At 37.9% G+C, this 20,549-nt stretch overlaps 1 protein-coding gene across 1 annotated transcript; it reads right to left on the bottom strand.

Moving 5' to 3' along the window:
• LOC141440252 (calcium-independent phospholipase A2-gamma-like) lies at positions 1 to 11,827 on the bottom strand. Its single transcript, XM_074104711.1, has 10 exons — positions 11,021 to 11,827; positions 10,005 to 10,312; positions 7,537 to 7,674; positions 6,437 to 6,526; positions 5,639 to 5,837; positions 5,185 to 5,271; positions 3,412 to 3,530; positions 2,806 to 3,000; positions 1,195 to 1,426; positions 1 to 457 (listed from the first exon to the last, which is right to left on the bottom strand). The coding sequence occupies exons 1-10, from the start codon at positions 11,139 to 11,141 to the stop codon at positions 192 to 194; spliced, it is 1,755 nt and encodes a 584-aa protein (XP_073960812.1). The 5' UTR covers positions 11,142 to 11,827; the 3' UTR covers positions 1 to 191.
• Positions 11,828 to 20,549: the final 8,722 nt, after the last annotated feature.

Raw genomic sequence — 20,549 nt, 5'->3', positions numbered from 1 at the left:
ACAAAGGTCTGTTTGGGTGTAGATCAATAGATATTCACAAAGGTCTGTTTGGGTGTAGGTCAATAGATATACACATCCCTTTTAGCTAACTAAGCACATAGTTAAGACACCAATGACAGATACGTCAGGAAATTCATCAATTTCAACTCATTCATTCAGCAAGTATCAAGATCCTGCTGAGTGATCATACGTCATTTGCTCTGAACCACACCCATGATTTGGCTCTGATAATCAATGAAATCCATTACCTTCTGTGCAACGCTTCGTTTTCTCACCAACATAGCGGCTGCCTGTTCGAATTTATGCTGGTTTCTTCTTATGTAAGCCTGGGTGTCTATTACTAAGTTGTTTAGCTTTTCTGGATTGATCTCGTCCATCGCACATTCGTCCATGAGGGGAGGATTGAAACGGTAATAGCTTCCTGGTGATAGCAAGTCGTTGAGGACTAGATGCGTACCTGGTGAAGAAAAAAGGTTAAAAATTACATTTTTAATACAAGCTTTTTTTGCTGACTTTAATTTATGCTAACTGTACCTGCATCCAAGCTACATATCCGTACCAAATTTCAAGTCAATACAATTAACTGTTGAGGAGGTCCATCCTACGGAGACGATCCTGGCCGGACCAACACGATGTCACTACCAGATTAGTATATTGTCACCAGATTTACATATGTATGCTAAATTTAGAGTCAATCTGACCACTGGAAGCGCGTCAAATTTCACTTGCAAGAATTGACCCGTACATAAAATACATACAAACATACATTGCAAGTTAAATAAAAGCTTGTAATAGGTGATTAGATCTTAGAAAAATTGACACCAATTGATCGACCCATTAACAGCATACCTTGAAAACTATGAACAATTGATTGTTATAAAATATACCTAACCAAACCTAAAGAGTTCTACAGAAAGGCCATTTCAAAGTCCCTCAAATTTTTATGACTTCAGAAGAAAAAAGAGCAATGGGAAAAGATCATTATGAGTTATGACAAACTTTAACATTACATTATGGCTTACGATGTTATGGATCGCGAACGGAACCCAACTTTAAGGTTGCGTTCCCATTTACCTAACCTCGCTCCGCCGAGCTGTTCCCACCAGAGATGTGCTGAGCGAGAATAGGTAAATGAAGCGTTTCTATTGGTTCATGACAAACACATTCCAACTATAAGAAATTTATATAACGAACCCTCAGTGTCCGTAGCAGAATCCAATATCTTGTTGAACTTGTCCTTCCAACTGGTACCAGGTGCTTCTTTCTGCAACCCTTTGGTAAACAGTTGATAATCCAGATGCTTGTTCAACGATTTCCCTGTCCCAACTGAGATCACGGTACCGTTTTTGAGTGCATTCGCACCAAATAACAGCTTTGCTTCGTGCAGCCCGACTCCGGTTGGGTTGTTTACCATTATACCTCCGTCCTGGGAACAAAGAGAAAATATAGAATTAAGAACCAAATTACTACAATACGATTACTTGGAGTTAACACTTGACAGATGGGCGCGCCTTCAGTCAATTTTCAACTTTGACGTGATACAAATAAAGCCATTTTTAGTATACCGCTACCCACGTTAACAGATTATGTAAAAACTTTTTTATCTGTGTGAAGTCGAAAGTTGAAAATTGAGATTGGTTTTTTGGAATCTTTTTGTATTTTTTATTTCAATTCCAAATTTTTACTTTTACGGTCATCCCGTAAAACCTAAATTGAAAATACAAACTGAAATATAGATGCACAGAAAAACCAGAAGAATAAGACCATCACTGGGAATCGAACCCAGGTCCTCGGTATTCCGTACCGCGTGCTATACCGCTACACCACTGATGGTCAAGAACACAAAAACACTGAAGGCACGCCCATCTGTCAAGTGTTAACTCCAAGTAATCGCGCTGTACCCATTGGGTTCCGTGGGATGGACATCGTAACAGAGGCAGACCGAAGAGGAGATGGCGGGACGACTTGGACGCATATCAAATAGAGTGGCAGCATGCTCTCGTCAGGAACGAATGGCAGAAAGAAGGGGAGGCCTTTTCCCAGCAATGGGACACTTTAACAGGCTAACAAAAAAAAAACCGTGTTATAAGTTTGTGTTAACAAAAAAAATAGCTTTTTGCTGCCTCTACTTTCTGTTGACTGTACTTGCATTGTTATTCAAATAACATTTGCGTACCAAATTTCAAGTCGATGCCATTAACCGTCGAAGACTTCCGTCCTGTGGAGGCGGTCCTGGCCAGACAACTAGAATTATGTACCTATTGTCACCGGACTCACATAAATATGCCTTTTAAGTCGATAGGTATTAATCACAGATATAGATTACACTAGATTACGCAAATGCATACTTCGCGTGTCCGAACCTCGACCAAAAGTCGGGGTTGGCCCCATATAAAGACTGACCGCTAACTCACTAATCATGACTAGTGACTGTCTCGAGCCCCACGGCGCGGGCGGGCGGCGCATTAGAATCGATTTTGGGCGGACATCGGGGAATTCACATCGCTAATTCGCTCTTGAGACGTCACAGTAGATATAAAAAAGCGACACGGTTGGTTTTCATACAGATTGAGGTGTTTGCGTTATCTACTGTAATCTATATCTGTGGTATTAATTAAAAGCGAAACGTAGGACATTTCCGTGACGACATCCTTACTGTTCGGCGTCGAAGCGCGCGAAAAGGAAGAAGTATGGTCTACGCCGCTAGGTGGCGCGTTTGTGTTCCTTTTAGTGTCCGTGTGACTGGCTACGACAAATGAAGTAGTATCCTCTACATATCTCTCAAGAGCAGTTCCCGGTAGTCACCTGATGCAGCAAGTTGTCCAGCCGGAACTCGTTGAAGTATGTCGGCGCGGCGGCGGAGGCGCGCACGGCGTGCCAGAGGCGCGCGCGCGCCGTGCCCGGGAACACGGACCGCACGCGGAACGGACACTCGTACGACCGGAACAGGTACGGGGACAGCTTCGAGCCCGCGTTCACCACGCACGACACTAGCGCCATCTGTTGGACATTTATAATTATATTCCACAAATTATGAGATTTATATACATACTAGAGTTTACCCGCGGCTTCGCACGCGTAAACTATTCGATCCGGTAGTTACAATTGAAATTCCGGGATTTTACAAAATTACCGTGGGAAATCCCAAAAATTTATATCGTAATCTTCATTGAGGTGTTGTGTTAAGAACAACTATCCCGTGGGAATACTGGAATCAAAGAGCATATAACCACTAATAGTGACATTTATAAGTACTGGCCGTCTCAAGTGTCAATAAAATATCCGTAAACCAAAGAGGCCAATACGTTGTTAGTGATTATCTATAATCTAGATAAAAACACTGTATGAAACTTGACGTCATACGGCTGTCACCGGCATCAAAGTTTCGCTCCCTGAATATACTTAACTAACCTTAGGTGTATCATGTCTATTGCATTCCGTAAGAGTACAATCTCCCAGATTTTTCTGCAGTAGTTTCTCCCAGGCATCTGTGTCGTAGTATGAATGCGTCCATACTAATCTAGAAGTGCCTAAAAACAAGATAAATATTATTATTATTTTCGAAGGATTGCTTTTTCTCAGCTCTAGGCTGGTATTAACTACATTTACGGGTTATCCACCAAGTAAATGTAGCAAGAGTTGTAGAATAAATATTTTTTAAGAAGATTGCTGAGGGCTATTTTCAGGGTCTAGTTGCATGAACTTTCTCACTATTCTGCATGTATTAAGTATTGCGGCTTTTTGTAAAATTGTGTAAACGTGTGATTTTATGCCTAATAATTTTAAACTGTGGTGTAGGTGGTTTGGGATGACGCCTGTTGTAGATAGGACTATTGGAACTACGTACACTTTCTCCTGTCTTCATAGTCTAGCAACTTTGTCTTTTAGGTCTGCGTATTTTGTTATTTTTTCCGTGATGGTCTTTTGTAAATTGTGTGTGTTAGGGATTGAGATGTCTATAAGGTATGTAGTTTTGTTTATTTTATCTATTAATGTGATGTCAGGTCTATTATAGTGGATAGTACGATCTGTGAGTATGGCGCGGTCGTAGTATAATTTGTGTGTTGTATTCTCAAGTACTACCTGCGGTGTGTATTTGTAGTATGGGGTGTGTGTGTCTTGTATAAGTCTATGTTTGTGTGCCAGGTTTTGGTGGATGATGTTTGCGATTTGATTGTGTCTGTGTGTGTAGTCTGTTTGTGTTAGCGTTGTGCATGCTCCGGTTATGTGTTGTATGGTTTCCGATTGGTTATGGCATCTGCGGCATTTGTTGTTTGTGAGTGTTGGATCTTTTATTATATTATTATATTACTATTATTATATACCTTTTTTTTTACACTACATGGCGCAGATGTAGAGAATACTTAGTCCCATTGTATTTTCTCGGAAACATTCGTATTTGACATGGTACTTCAGTCAGCCTCAGTACCTATCACGTTAGCGTGAAGGTCGTATTGAGAATTAATAATTGATATAGAGTGGTTAAAACCTAAGTTAAGATTTTTATTCAATTCTTGTATGTTTACACTACTTCCTCAATATAAATTTGATAGTGGGGGTTATAACATCTCAGCGTGATATATCGTCACACTTTGAAAAAAACCTCGTATCTTAAATCCGTACGCTAACAAAATTGATCCTTAAAATAATGGGACTAAAGTTCACTCAGAAACATTATCGATTCTAAGATAAACTTTTCAAAAGTAGTGACAATATTTCAAAACTCATATTTTGTCATTTATCAATAAACAAATAAAGCACCCTATTTGTGTTTTATAAAGTACATTCTGCCGTTATTCTTAGTGTTAATTGTTCTTTATAAAGTACGCATCACGATGCTATAACTAGCAGTAAATTTACTACAAAAGATAAACAAATAAAAACATACGGCGTGAAAGAACTGTTCTATCAGAAAACATTTTTAATTTTCATTCAATTTTTATGGAATAATCGAGAAAAACTAACAAAAATGCAACGTTGCCAGCTCAGCAGGTATAAACGCTCTAAAAAGCTTAGTAAATATGAATACAATCATCATCATCATCAGCCGTCAACTGCTGAACAAAGCCTCCTCCTTAAAACGCCACAATGAACTACAACTCGCCACTTGCATCCTCCGGCTGCCCGCAACTCTCAATGTCGTCAGTGCACCTAGTGTTTACTACAATCATTTGATGCTATTACCTCCAATGAGAGAAGTATTCCCGAACATTTCTTTAGAGAGAGTCATATACATCTGATTTGCCGTTTCTAGCGTACCAACACCGCCGCCTGAAAAAAAAAAACATGTAATTCAGTTTTGTAAGCCTCATCGTAACGTAACATAAGCCAACCGACTACAAAACCCTTGAAAATATTTTTTCACACCTCTCCTTCAGAAAAGTAACTTTTCCTCCCTGACGAGAGGGAGCAAAGTGCAACTTTTCTGTTCAATGCTTTTCTAAGTGTTTTATTGCAAATGTCAATTTTTGAAGTTGATCATTGTAAAGCCACGCTATTTTCTATGCTGGTTGTTCTTTAAAATATTTTAAGGTTTTTTTTTCTTTCATTTTCCGTTATTTTTTTGGAGTCGGTTTTACTTTTTTGTTAAAAAATTTCTTTATTTTTATGGAACCAATTTTATTCGAATGTAACTTACCAATAACAGCAGCAATAATGGCCCCAGTGCTGACTCCGATGATGTAATCGAACATATCCTGCACTCTCCTTCCGGTCAGCTTCTCCAAGTGTCTCAGGACTTCTATGGCAATGAGGCCCCTGATGCCGCCGCCGTCAATGGACAGGATGTTGGGCCCGGGGCCCTTCGTGGGGCCCGTGTACCCCATGAGGGCCAAAGCCTGGGGAGAAAGGTTTTTAGTTATAAAGGAAGAATAAAATTTGCGAAAATTCAATGTTACATACAGTAAAATTAATTTAAAAAAGATATATTGTGCCAAAAGAAGCAAAAAGGGCCCTACTCAGCATATTGCTACGGCAAGCCGCAGTTTTCAGTATGACCCTTTAACTTATAGTTTAAAGTTTGTTTTGTATTTGCGGTTAAGTAATTGCAATAGTGTTATATTTGTTGAAAGGTTGACTTTCAGCCAAATTTCTTGCGGCCTATTCTTGGCAATGGGGTATTCCAAAAACGCTGCCAGAATTAAAAGAGTCAATAGTTTGTGATTAATAGTGCCTCTGATCAGTCCTGGATTTGTCAATAGGCCGTATAGGCCCGGCCTGGGGCGCAACGGCTAGGGGCGGCAGATTTCAAAATTATTTTAGAAGCATAGGGCGGCGGATATAAAGTGGCCTACACTCCTAAAAAACATAAATCCGCCTCCTCTGATCATAGGGCTTTAAATGCAAGGTTCGACTCTACTACTTTTTCTACGGCCGGTAGCCCGTGGCAGATAATAAAGCAGGTAACTGTACACACAGTAGGTATATTTGCTTTTACCTCTTTCACAATGCCGACTGTTTCTTTAGCGATCGGTTCCTCGTTATTCAGTCTTCTTTGCACTCTGAGGAGGGCTCGCACCGCACCCTCCTAAAAAAATTGAGGTGGAAACATTTAGGTAAGAGGGCATAGTTTAGTTTATTCATTATGCAATAAAAACGAGTGTGTATCTGGTCGCATAATATTTGAAATTCATAATGTTAAGTTTATTATAATCAGTTATAATATAATTTTTCTCCGCCGAAATCGTAAATTTACAACTCTATAGGTTAGGTAAGGTTGATTTATAACAACTCTTAACAATGAATGGATTCAAAAAAGATATTGTTAAATAAATAAATTAATTATTCAAAAAATTGCCTCCAAAAGGCTGCAGCCCGAGCTAAAAAACATATTGAAAAAAATTTGTTGCGAATCAGTTCAAGGTCCTATTTGTTATAGTTTAACTGTTTACTTGCTAAGTCAATGAAATGCGGAATTTTAAAAGTTGACTTTCTGCCAAAAACCTGCCGCCTATTCTTGGAAGGGTGGGTTAAAAGCTTTAAAAAAAGAGGTTTACTTTCTGGATTTGATTACTAAATTAGGTTTTACTCTGCTACTTTTTCAATAAATAGGTAGCCGTGGCAGATGATTAACATAACACCTTTTTGCTTTTACTCTTAAACATGCGATGTTTCTCGGGAACAGTCCTCGCACCCTCCTGCCAATTTTGACTCCTGGAATTACGTTTACTAAGAGGGCATAGTTTAGTTTATTCATTATGCAATAAAAACGAGTGTGTATCTGGTCGCATAATATTTGAAATTCATAATGTTAAGTTTATTATAATTTTTGTCAGTCATAATGTAATTTTTTCTCCGCCGAAATCGTAAAATTTACAACTCTATAGGTTAGGTAAGGTTTGATTTATAACAATTCTGAACAATGAATGGATTCACAAAAAAGATATTATAACAATACATTAAGAATTATGACAAAGATTACATTATGACTTTTAACAATCATGCAAGTCGTAATTTATGGAATGCAAGCACAGTGAGCAAAAAACCTTGTATTGAAAAATGTTTTTTTTATAATGCTGCTCTCATGGTTCTACGTACTTTGATAGCATAATCCCTGGACTCAGGGTACTGCTTTAGGTGATCAATGAAATGCTCCGTCCTTTTCATCAGACATTCCGTCGTTTCCGCGGTCACGAGTGCCGATATCACGTATGCCGTCCGAGAATGGATTGAAGTCTGGAAATTTAGAGTTAGTATTATTTGCCTGTAGGAGCGAGGAGGGATCCGAATTCTGGAGTCAAAGACTTGTTATGCCTTTAATACGGTATAGTTATTAGAACGTCGATCAATGTATGGAAGCATTTGTTAACCACAATGACAGGTATTGGCTCCTTATGAGGTAATGCTCAGACAAATTTACAATGTGTTAACTTAAGGCAATTAAGTAACAGACAATAGAAGGTTGGAAATGTATGATCTAGACCAACTATACCTACACAATCTACGTAATCCCTTCGCGGCTAGACCAAGACCCTTTTGTCTTTTTACTGCTACTTCCCAAATACCACCTAAATCAGGACAAAATCGCGTACAAATCATCATAATTCATCACACACACTGACTGAGCTGTAATTCTAAACCCGACACCACACGGGGTCATAAAATGATATTGAATAGAAAAGCTTTTTATTCCATTAACTAAACATGTGTTCAAAATTTAAACTAGATCTCATTTGTACGCGTTTGTGTTTTGTTCGCGATTTGGTCCTGATTTAGGTGGTATTTGGGAAGTGCTGGTAAAAAGACAAAATGTAGGTGTAATTTTTATGCCAGACACAATCAACGCAGCGGCCCGCTGCACCATTGCCAAAACACATTCCCGGCCGCATAGAAAAGAAGGCTGAATCTAAACTGACATATTTAAGAAAAACTTATAATAAAACATAATGTTTCTTTGAAAAAAGTAATGCTGCAGATAGTGTCAAGAATTTAAAGTAGGTTTACATAGAGCCATATCATCTTTATCTATCTGTCATGTGCGCTGTGAATGTTATATCAACATGACTGAAATGCGTGCGACAGATTGTAAGTCTCCACTATGCTGTTAGGAAAATTATGCAACTTTCATCATTTCATCTCAACTTTGTTTTTCTTTTAACTTTTTTACATTACTGGGCCATATTGTTACACATGACTCCAATGAGGGCTATCACGTATGAATTCGCCACTAGAGGCGCTAGTGTAGCGTGAGGTATCCGAAATGACAAATCTCTTAGTTTTTGGGTGAGCTACGCGGGTTTATTTATAATTAGAATAATTTTGTGAATATTTTGCAATATCTGAAATTGATTATGGCAAATATGCGTACCGGGGCAATGAATGTCTGTGTTTTGAGACAGTTTTGTCTTTCGGAAACCTTTGTCCTCCTTTTTTTCCGAACAAAACGGGGACTATGCAACACTGTGGCATGCTCAATATTTTTATGGTACGGTTTTAAGGTGTATTAAATATGATTTGAAAGCCATACTTAAAAACCTCATGCAACAGTGCGCCATCTAGTGAGACAAAAAACGATAGCCCTCATTGACCTAGTCCTAAAGTAAGCAAAGCTTGTATTATGGATACTAGGCATTAGATAAACATACTGATACTGTTATTGTTTACTTAAACACTAGTCCTGTCCACTTAAACAACTAAACTTAGACAAATGTCTGTTCTGACCGGGGATCGAACCTGGGACCTCAAGCTTTATAGTCAAGTTCTCTAATCACTGAGCTACCTGTTGGTCCATGAATTAATAAGTGATCAGTCATCAACAGCAATGTACACAGTTTAAATGGGAAAGACTGCCTATTGGTTAGTAAATGGTTTTGGTAAATAAATTTATTTTCTTTTTGGTTAGTGGTTGTTGGATTGCCAACAACAATCTCAAAAAACTGGAATTTGAAGTTGGAAAAACAAGGACAATTTGTTTCAAAAATAGGATGCAGGAACAGAGTATAGCAGGATTTCAACAGCATGTAAATTTCAAAATAAATAATCTTATTAGGGCCCTATAAAGTCCAAGGATACTCCTGCAAGGACCTTAGGACATGGCCTGGTAAAAGCAAAAGAGACTGATTGGCGAGTGGCAACCCCAGTTTAAATTGAACTGCTGTGAAACAATGTCAATATTGTGTTTACAACTAAATGCAAACATGAGTATAACATGAGAAAAACAAAGAAATCCTGATAAACTTTATCACTTATCGTTCCCAAAAATAAGCCAAATAATAAGGCCATCAAAGTTTATCTAAAGCAATAGATAAGCATTGACCCCCTAGTAAATATAAGCACAGATTATTTTTATCTAATATCAGCTGATTCCCGTTTATTAGGATGTTTATATTCTTTGTTTGAAAAGTATTACAATTATTCTAGAAGATTGTTTTTGTTATATGGACTTCTACATAATATGTTCAACACACATACTCATACACATGGATCAAACCCATAACCTTTGCCTTAGGATCATATACTCTAAGTGTTGCCACTTTCTAGAAACATGAAAAAAATAAAGCACTCACCTTAGTAACAATAGGTTTATTTGATTTCCAACCGCTTTCTGATATTTTTCCAAAGTGAGTGTCTTTTTTAAGCTTCAAACCCTGCCACAGGCTTTCCATTGTAATTTCTTTAGCCTCTGAACCAACAGACAAACCTTCCTGGGTAACTTTTTCATCTTGAATCTGTGTTTTTATTTTTTCTTTTTCTACAGTCTTTTCTAATGTTGTATTGTTGCCAGTAATCGCTTTCGGTTCTGTGGTTGTGTCAATTTCTTTTACTGTTGTGGATAGTCGAGCAGTAACAGCTTTTTCAAATTTTCTTATTAGATCTGTAATTCATAAAAGGACAGTTCTTTGAAAAAAAACTAAGATTTTAAAACTGTGTGACACTTGAACTACTTTACTGAAAGGTGAGTTACCTGTTAGATATTTACCTAACTAATGCAACAAAAAAAAAAACAAAATTGCTATTTTTAAGTATGGAAGTTGGTATCTATGGCAAGGACATTTTTTAATGCAAATAGGCTTGCATTTCACCTCAATCAGGCCTAATTTGTATGTGAAGATAATTATGTTCTAAGCTGACAGAATAGAGTTCCTAGAAAATAGCACACTACAAAACAAATTACAGGTATAGACAGACAAATATAAATATTCATTGGTCTAAGTGTAGGAAAACATTGCAACTTTTAAACAAAAGAATTAATTTAATGTGGCTTTTATTTAAACGAACAGCTGGAGTCATTGTCCTCTTTGGAGGCTGAAGGAATCATTTACTCAATGTATGTTGCCCTAATAACATCAATTTAAAATAATTGATGGCGTAGTTCTAGCTACACCCACTGGGTAAAATTGTATTGATTCTATCTGTATTGCATAACATCAGCACGTACCTTATACATACAATTTAAGGCTTTATTAAATAAATAAAATAAAAATAGTTTGGATAGTAACATATACATGGGCGAAAATAACCTTTTTAACGTAAAATTAAAAACAAGCACATAGTCAAATATATAGGAAATGTTTGTACTTACTGTCCCACTGTTCAGGCGAAGCTGGTTTCATTTTCTGAACCAATTTCTCAACTTCTGTGTGCAAGTTTGTCATAGACAGGTAGTGTCTTATGATCCTCCACTGACTGCCTAGCGAAGACATTTTCGACGCTTTAAGAAGTTAAGACTCTCTTAAAATATTGTCTGGTTTCTTTATTTATTCACGAAAACACTTTATTCTGTATCTTTATTGAAGATTTTGAGCAAAATCTTGAGCGAGTAAACAGCGTCCGCCGCCCGTTGTTCAAACTATCGATATTATTACACTTTTACAGTACAAAGAACTATCTCGATGATTGGAAATCACGTTCTCACAAGCAGCTCAGTATCACAGCCGAAGCAAATGTATATATTATTTATTTGCGTAAAACCTTGGCGAAAATATAAATAAATCAATGACAGATGTTCGTGAATGACGTAAAATCGGACGATAACAGTGCTGCCAATCACAAACGACCGCACCAAACACCGCTCACTTCACTTTCGTTCACTTTCCTTTTTCACTTAGTTCAAAGTTCGAAATATTGTCTGTTTAAAAAAATTGCTGTAGCAATGTGAGTACGTTCTTCCGTGAGTTTTGGGTAAGTACTGAGGAACCGGTTAAAGTATCAACAAGTTTTATACGTTTATCAAAACATGTTTGCTAACACGGGGCTGCGTTACGTGACGCTTTTAGCCACACCTCCTGAGCGACTCAATGAAAACACGCCACTGTAAGTAAACAAAACATCGTATGATCGGGTTTTGTAACCGTTCCAAAATTTTATTTCCGCATCACTACGATGACTAGACTGGGGCGTCGACTACATAAATATTATTTACCCTGAAACATTTAGTTTCAGAATAAATGAAACTGTCCAAATCTGGCCAAATGAAACGTTAATAGTACATTGTGTCTTAGGGCGGTAAATAAGGAATTACGAACGAGAGTCTATTAGAATCCCGAAGTCGAAGACTGAGGGCTTTAATGAGTCGTTGTCCGTAATTCTAATACCGCCCGTGCGACATGCAATGTTTTTCATCACATTAATTGCGAGTTAAATTGTATATTTGTAATATTTTTTTTTAATGTCCGATACCGCTGACTACGCTCTTGGCAGCGCCAGCTCCACGCCGCTTACAGACCCTTCTCGATTAGTAATAAACAATAGAGCATTTTTTGAATTGCTTTTTAATTTAAAGTCTAATCGACATTGGCTGACACAGAAACATCGCCATGACCTTCACAAATTTGAAGGCGCGGTATTGTTGGTTTGTTTGTCTACGTGCAGGTTCACAGGTAGACCTCTCTATAAGTAAGATAGCGTGAATCACAGATTACAAGGCGTGAATGTAAATAAAAATCTCGGAATTTGGCATACCTACATAATTAAACGTGAACGCTCAACTGTAGGGCTACTATGAAACTCGAAACTCGAAGTTCGTATCGTACCGTCCCTCTCGCTCTCGTATTGAATAGCATAAGCGTCAGAGGGACGAACGGGAACTTCGAGTTTCGAGTTTCGTAATAGCCCTGCTGCTACGATTGGAGCTATTTTTATTGTAACTATTTGTGACCCATTTTCACGCGACTGTAGGTGTATTTTTTAAATTATTACGTCAAAAAGTCACGCCACTATTGCCACCTTATTGCCACACCCCTTTTATTTCCTTCAGAAATATTAAGCTTAAGAAGTAATTTAGAACATATTTCAGACCTGAATTATGTTTTAGGTACTACTTACTTTCCAAGGTAGACTATTCCAACCGGTGTGGCTGGAACTGGAACCCTCTACGCGCCAGTCCGACTCGCCACTTGGCTATTTTTTACTGGTGTGCCGTGAAACTTTGATGAACGAAAAGTATTAGTTACTTATGCCGTTAAAACCAAAAGGTTGAAAGGTAGGTAGGTAAATAAACAAACATAGGACAAACTAAATAAACGATATACTCGTAAAAGATAGGACATAAAAATATGCTTTAGTTGTTATTTTTAAAATGCACCTATTGTTGTTGTGTACGAATTGCTACGTACATTTCATTGGCTCCTCTTAACTTAGACGATATTGTAATGTGTCATAGTCATTTGTGTGTGTCAACGACTTAAGTAAGGTGAAGGTTCCTTATTGCGCTCCCAGAGTCGGATGACCTAGTGGTTTGTTCTATGGCCTCTCAAGCAGAGGATCGTGGGTTCAAACGTGGTTCAAACCCACGTTACGACGTGCTTAGCGTCATGTATGTCTTGTATTTTTTTTTATTCGACTGGATGGCAACCGAGCAAGTGGGTCTTCTGATGGTAAGAGAGCACTACCGCCCATAAACATCTGCAACACCAGGGGTATTGCAGATGCGTTGCCAACCTAGAGGCCTAAGATGGGATACCTCAAGTGCCAGTAATTTCACCGGCTGTCTTACTCTCCACGCCGAAACACAACAGTGCAAGTACTGCTGCTTATTATTTGTTCTTTGTTTGTTTTTATGGCGTTAAATAAATGTATTTTCTCTTTCTTTCAAAACCCCGGCTCGCACCTCTGAGTTTTTACAAATTAATTACATTTGAAATTTACTTACCACGAGCTTTACGGTGAAGGAAAACATCAACCTGCACACACCTACGAAGCAATTTAATCGCGTGTGAAAGTTCCCAATCCGCACTGGGCCCGGGTGGGGACTACAGCCCAAGCCCTCACATTCTGAGAGGAAGCCTGTGCTCAGCAGTGAGACGTACTTACCTATATAGGCTGGGATGATGATGGGATGATTCAGGGCTACGGCACCTGGGCTAATCCTGAATAGGTCACAGTTTTAGAAAAAAATGCTACGTCCATATGAAACAGTTGATAAATCAATCATTTGGGGAATAGTAGGTACATTGTGTCTTAAGGGCGGTAAATAAGGAATTACGAACGAGAGTCTATTAGAAGCCCGAAGTCGAAGACTGAGGGCTTTAATGAGTCGATGTTCGTAATTCTAGTACCGCCCGTGCGACATACAATGTTTTTCATCACATTTGCGAGTAATTTTTTTATTTCTAAAAGAAACAATATAATTGTTCCAAATATTGGCGATACCTTACGCTGCGCTCTTGGCAGCGCCGCCCTCCCCCTCCCTCAGCATGAGCGTGAGCCGCGTGTGCATGTGGTCCTGCTGCTACGCCATGCGCAGCACCATCAGTACGGGCACTGATTCATTTACCGACCTTGGGCTTTATGACAAGAAAATTAGTACGCGCAATGACTCATTTACCGACCACGGGCTTCATGACAAGCACATTAAGGTCGAGGGTTTTATTTGGGGGGTTGCAACCAAGGTAGCCTGCATGTTATGACACTGTTTACGAGCAAGTGTGATGAAAAAATATTTTCGGCGAAAAGCTAGGACCCTTTCAAAACACTGTCAGTTTTGTGATTCATGCATCGCCTATTTACAGAACCGTTAGTGCAATAACAACAACAAACAAACAGACCTACCTAGTTCTCAAAACAGCTCACGTGAATTCAAATGTGAGCGTTTCAGCCAATCATCTTGTGCGTATCTAAGAAACAATGTTATCAACTTAAGCGAGAGTTGATCTTATTTGGGTGATAATCATACGATGTTCTACTTGAGGGAGTATCTAAGTTTTTAGGGTTCCGTACCCAATGGCGCCAACGGAACCCTATTACTGAGACTCCGCGTCTGTCTGTCCGTCCGTCTGTCACAGGTTCTATCTCTTGAGTCGTATCTAATAGTTAGGCCGCTATAACAAGTTGTTGTTATTAACAACAAATACTAAAAACAGAACAAAATAAATATTTAAGGGGGCTCCCATACAACAAACGTGATTGTTTTGCCGTTTTTTGCTTGATATTAATAACGGCAACAGGTCCAACAAACATTTTAGTCGTATTTGTGTAAGTTATGCGACTCATAATGCTATAAACATCGTTTAGAAGTAAATTTAGCGTGTAATATGACTATGGGTCTCTTATCATTATACAACTTGTAGTCGTATATAGAAATCGTATAAACTTCTATACGACTGTTTTATATCACCAATACACAACTTTTAGTCGTATAACTAGTGATGTCGTCTTAATAACGTCTATATGACTTTTACACCGGTATTTATCGTATTAGAGCCGCGAAAACTACTATTACGTGACGATCGTGTAAGAGTAATATATTGCACTCTTATAAAATTTAGAGTCAATTTGTAGTCGTATATAGACATCGTATAGACTTTTATACGACCGTTTATATGACTGTTACACAACTTTTAGTTGTATAACTAGTGCTGTCGTCGTAATAACGTCTATATGACTTTTACACCGGTATTTATCGTATTAGAGCCGTGAAAACTACTATTACGTGAGGATCGCATAAGAGTAATATATTGCACTCTTATAAAATGTTGAGTCGATTTTTAGTCGTATATTGACATCGTATAGACTTCTATGCGACGTCTTATATGACATTTACACAACTTTTAGCGGTATAACCGGAGATGTTGGCTTAGTAAAGTCTATACGACTTTAACACCAACATTTATTGTGTTATAGTCATAAGAAATACTTTTACGTGACGATCGTGTAAAAGTCATAAATTGCACTCTTATACAATTCTAAGTTAATTTGTAGTCCAATATGAACATCGCATAAACTTCTATACGACTGTTTTACATGACTATTATACAACTTTTAGTGGTATAACCAGTTGTCATCTTGATAACGTCTATACGTCTTTTACACTAACATTTGTCGTATTAGATTCCCGAGGACTACTACTTTTACGTGACGATCGTATAAAAGTGATAAATTACACTTTTTTAAGATTATAATAAGCCGATTTGAACACTTTTATGCTACTATTTATTACGTATATAACTTTAGTGACACAGCTTTTCTTTGTAACGTTGATAATAATATTTGAAATTTATAAAAATTTCACCTAACCCTAATTTCGTTAAAATGGCTGACAAAAGAAAAGTTCACAGAATGCAAAGTCGTTTAGATATTGTATTACGGTTGTATCTTAAACCCTAAGACGTTTAAAGGTAATTATTAAAACGTTCATTAAAAACATTGAAAAGAATATAGCTTAATTTACAGAATTTATAAGGCGCGTTCATTATATTGAGAAGACTAGGGCATATTACTCGATAGCGTTAATTTCCCAACAGATAAATGTACATACTTAGTCGTACGTGAGTTTCGAAGATGTCACAAGAAGATAATTAAAATATAAAAATGGCTGTTCTACTTTGCTATGATTAAAGTAATTGTCCGTCGCAGTTTTTAAGTTTGAATTTACTACATTTATCTGATAACTTTACAACAGAACCCCATATTAAAGTCACGATAAACACTTTTATTCGATAAAATGCGGTAAAACAGCGGTAATAAACACCATAACTCCATGAACATTGGTCATGACACCATGTCTCACGATTTCTATACGACCACTACACGACTGATACAGTGACTTATAGGACTGCTACGTGACTATATTATGACATAGATTCGTATAAAATGGGCCTTTTCTCGGTCATATCGATGTGATAACGACGTGTTTACGACCAGCTTATACAACCAAAAGTCAAAATTGGCACGTTGTGGCCACCTGTAAAATGTTTGTTGGGAGACGCATGAAATATTCACAGAATCATTAGTTTTATAATCATTACATAACATATGTAGGTACATTGTGGATTACAATAAAGTACCTATTGAGTATTGAATACATTAAAAAAAAACAATATTTAAGGGGAGTCCAATATCTCAAAAACGACTAAACCGATTTTGATGAAACATGTCTAAGAACCATCGCTATAAAATCTGATTTCAAATAAAAAACCGCATTCAAATCGGTCCACCCGCTTAAGAGCTACGGTGCCAAAGACAGACAGACAGACACATAGCGGTCAAACTTAAAACACCCCTCTATTTGCGTCGGGGGTTAAAAAAATACGCTCGTCTGGCTTCACCCTTATTGTCTAACGCGCTAACGTTCGCGATCGCTTTCACTATCTCTTTTCTACCCTTGTGACAGAAAGAAGTGTTGAAACTGATTGTGATTCCATCGTTTAGACAATAAGTTTTTTTTAATTTTACCTTAATCTAACCGTAAATGGAGAATTGCGGCTAATATTGGAGCGATAAGGCAGTGAAGTGTGATCGTTCATTGGTCCCAAAACGTCGTGACAAATTCGTCCAGACGATATTGTTTTTATGACACGCGTAGCAACAAGATACCACCTCTATAATTAGAAACTTTACAGCTACAGTACTGACGAGGTCACTTTAATGTTTGACATCAATTACGTATAAGAGATACAAACATTCATATAAAATGCACGTCGACGCGTTAGTTGTATAGCCAATAATTGTAGGGAAGCCCACGATGCTAAATCGGGATTTACTCGAGCGTCATAGAGACCTATTGGGTTGCGAAGCTTAGATCATAAGAAGAAAAAAATGTCATATAATATATACCTTTTCATCGGTGGGGGGAATTGTTATAGATTTTCAAAAATGTAAAAAAAAACTGTTGCATGGACATACTCGAGCGCGTCAGATATTGATATCATCCATGTCCTACGTATTTTTAAAAATGTACGTATGTTAATCTGATTGTTTCCATGATGGGGGTGGTCGTACGTAAGGGTTGAAAATGAAAAAAAATAAATAATCGAGCGTGTCAGATTTTCTAAGGGGATGTTAAGAGATCCTAAAAAAAGGCTCTTATATAATAATCTGACGATTTGGATGTGACGCAAATTCGTAGCCATTATTACAATGTGACCGTCAGATTATATATTTTTCGTAATTCTTGAATTATTCCCTTCAAAATAAAAAAAAAATTAACCACGCTCGAGAATGTCGAGATGACGTTTTTTTTTTACAACTTTCTAGCCCTACCCCTTCTTTACGTCACTCTCAAATTGTCAGATTGGTGGAATACACACGTTTTAGTATGTAACTAACTCATCCTACCTTAATCTGACGCGCTCGGGAATTTCAGGTGATGATTTTTTTTTTTACTAATCTGATCCTTTATCCTTGACGGGCGGCCATGTATATGGGGCTCATAGTTGGTGGAAGGACTTAACCGGGTACAAGGTATCCCCCTGTATATTAATCTGTCGCGCTTTAGTAAATCCCGAAATCCCCTCTTGGGCTCCCCTACTATAAGTAGTGTACGATGATAGATAAGTACCCTATGACGTAGAACGACTAAAACGCTGTGATAAGTACGTATGATAACGAGCAATCAGCAAGGCTACTACGAAACTTGAAACTCGAAGTTCGTGTCGTGCGGTCCCTCTGACAATTATACTATTTAATACGAGAGCGAGAGGGACGGCACGATACGAACTTCGAGTTTCGTAGTAGCCCTGCTGTGCCCTTAGTGTAAGTTTTCGGTAACAAAATACGTCTCGATCGCGTTCGCGTCAAAATCTCAATTTGTATGGAAACACGAACATCGCAAACGTTCCGCTAGAGGCGCTGTTCGTGCTTCCATACAAATTGAGATTTTAACGCGAACGCGATCGAGACGTATTATGTAACCGAAAACTTACACTAAGGGCACTGAGCTATTGAGTAGGTACGAGTACATGGTCAGATGATGCAAAATTGTGACGTAATAAGGTAGCTGGAAAGACTCATCAGGCCGCTTGTAGACGTCCGTTGTTCTCACCGGACAACGGATTGTTCTTTGCGGTTTTGTATGGCTAAGTCGCCGGACAAGTGTCCGGTGCATGTACACACATTCATTGCAAGCCATACAACACCGCAAGTCCGGCAACGATCGGCTGCATGAAAGTACTTACACCAGACCTCTATGAAGTTTGTCGATGTAAGTTAAACCAAGTCATTAAGGAGTGCGCTCTGCTCGCAGTAGTGGAACCCAGGCTTAATCGTCTTCTCTTCTAGCTAACCGACCTATCACTAAAACATAGGATTAATGGGAGAATTATCTTAACTAAGAGTTATAAATCACAGCGGCTATTTGTAGGCAAGTTTAAGGCGCAGCAAAAATTTTAAATTTTAATTAATATCATGGGACACTTGACACCAATTGACCTAGTCCCAAACTAAGCAAAGCTTGTACTATGGGTACAGGCAACGTATAAACATACTTATATAGATAAATACATACTTAAACACATAGTAAACATCCAAGACCCGAGAAAAACATTCGTATTATTCATACAAATATCTGCCCCGGCCGGGAATCGAACCCGAGACCTCAAGCTTCGTAGTCAGGTTCTCTAACCACTTGGCCATCCGGTCGGCCAAAAATTTAAATAAGACTAAAAAAAAGAAAACAGGTCTAGTGGTCAGAAAGTTGGGACCCATTAAGTACTAAGAATTTTTGAACCAGTCACGATTTTAAATGGGTACCAAGTTCTTTTTATTTTTTTAAGGCCGTCGGGTTTCTGGATTGCAAACTAGCAACTCTGGCATCGTGTACACTCGAGCTACTTATCTGAATCGTGACCATTGTGGAACCTTTTCGTATAAAGTCATATTGAAATCGCATTAAGTATGACAAGGGAATTCTTTGTGACACTTTCTGTGAGAACGTTCTACGATGGGTCAAGACAAGACAGGACAGGTTCGACTATACCAACCTACTTACCATACAGAAAGTACCTATTAGAGCTTCTCTGTCCTATTAGAGTATTTCTCAAAAAGTTGTCCCGTCGTAAAATTGACAAGAAGTCAGTTTTGTCAAGAAATTATTAACCCTAAGGACGAGATCATAAAACATAAAACTATAAAACATCCAAAAAAATTTGACGTCATGTCACAGAATAAGTAATGGTACAACAGTACACTACAATAGTACCTACAACAGTGGTCATGTCAGGAAAACGTCACGAAATCTTGTGAGGAAAAAATCGTAATTTTGTAACTAGATCAAACATTCGAAATTTAGTCAAATTAGTTAGTTAATAAGGCATTATGAAATTTTGTTTCAATGAACCCTAACGAAAACTTTCTGTTGGATCCAACAACAAAGATTATCTGACTTTTTATCACTTTTACCACAAGGTTTTGTATATATTTAAAAACGATAAGTATTACTTATTTTTTTGTGGTGAAATAGCATCAGGATTTTTTTTTAAAAGTGTACCTACTTCTGAAAATTTTAAAAATCATCATCATCAGCCGGAAGACGTCCACTGCTGAACAAAGACCTCCCCCTTAGAACGCCACAATGAACGACAACTCGCCACTTGCATCCACCGGTTGCCATTCGTCGGTTTCCATGCGTCTTACGGAGAATAAAAAACAAACAAACAAATAATACAAAACAGCGCAATATATTTCTTACGAAATTAAACGTAACAATCATATTATCAAGGACAGTATTATTTAGCAAAGCTAATTTTACAAGCTACATTGTACATTCGAGAACATTTCTACTTACATCCCTTGGGACTAAAAAGGAGTACGGTTAATGTACGCCCGAGTATTTGACGACTCCGAACGTACGACAATGCACGATCTAATAATTCTTGAACTATAAACGATGATTATTA

The sequence above is a fragment of the Choristoneura fumiferana genome, chromosome 22 (assembly GCF_025370935.1).
Source record: "Choristoneura fumiferana chromosome 22, NRCan_CFum_1, whole genome shotgun sequence".
In the NCBI taxonomy this organism is placed as follows: domain Eukaryota; kingdom Metazoa; phylum Arthropoda; class Insecta; order Lepidoptera; family Tortricidae; genus Choristoneura; species Choristoneura fumiferana.
The sequence above is the reverse complement of the archived record's forward strand: the minus strand, read 5'-3'. Positions and strand labels throughout refer to the sequence as shown.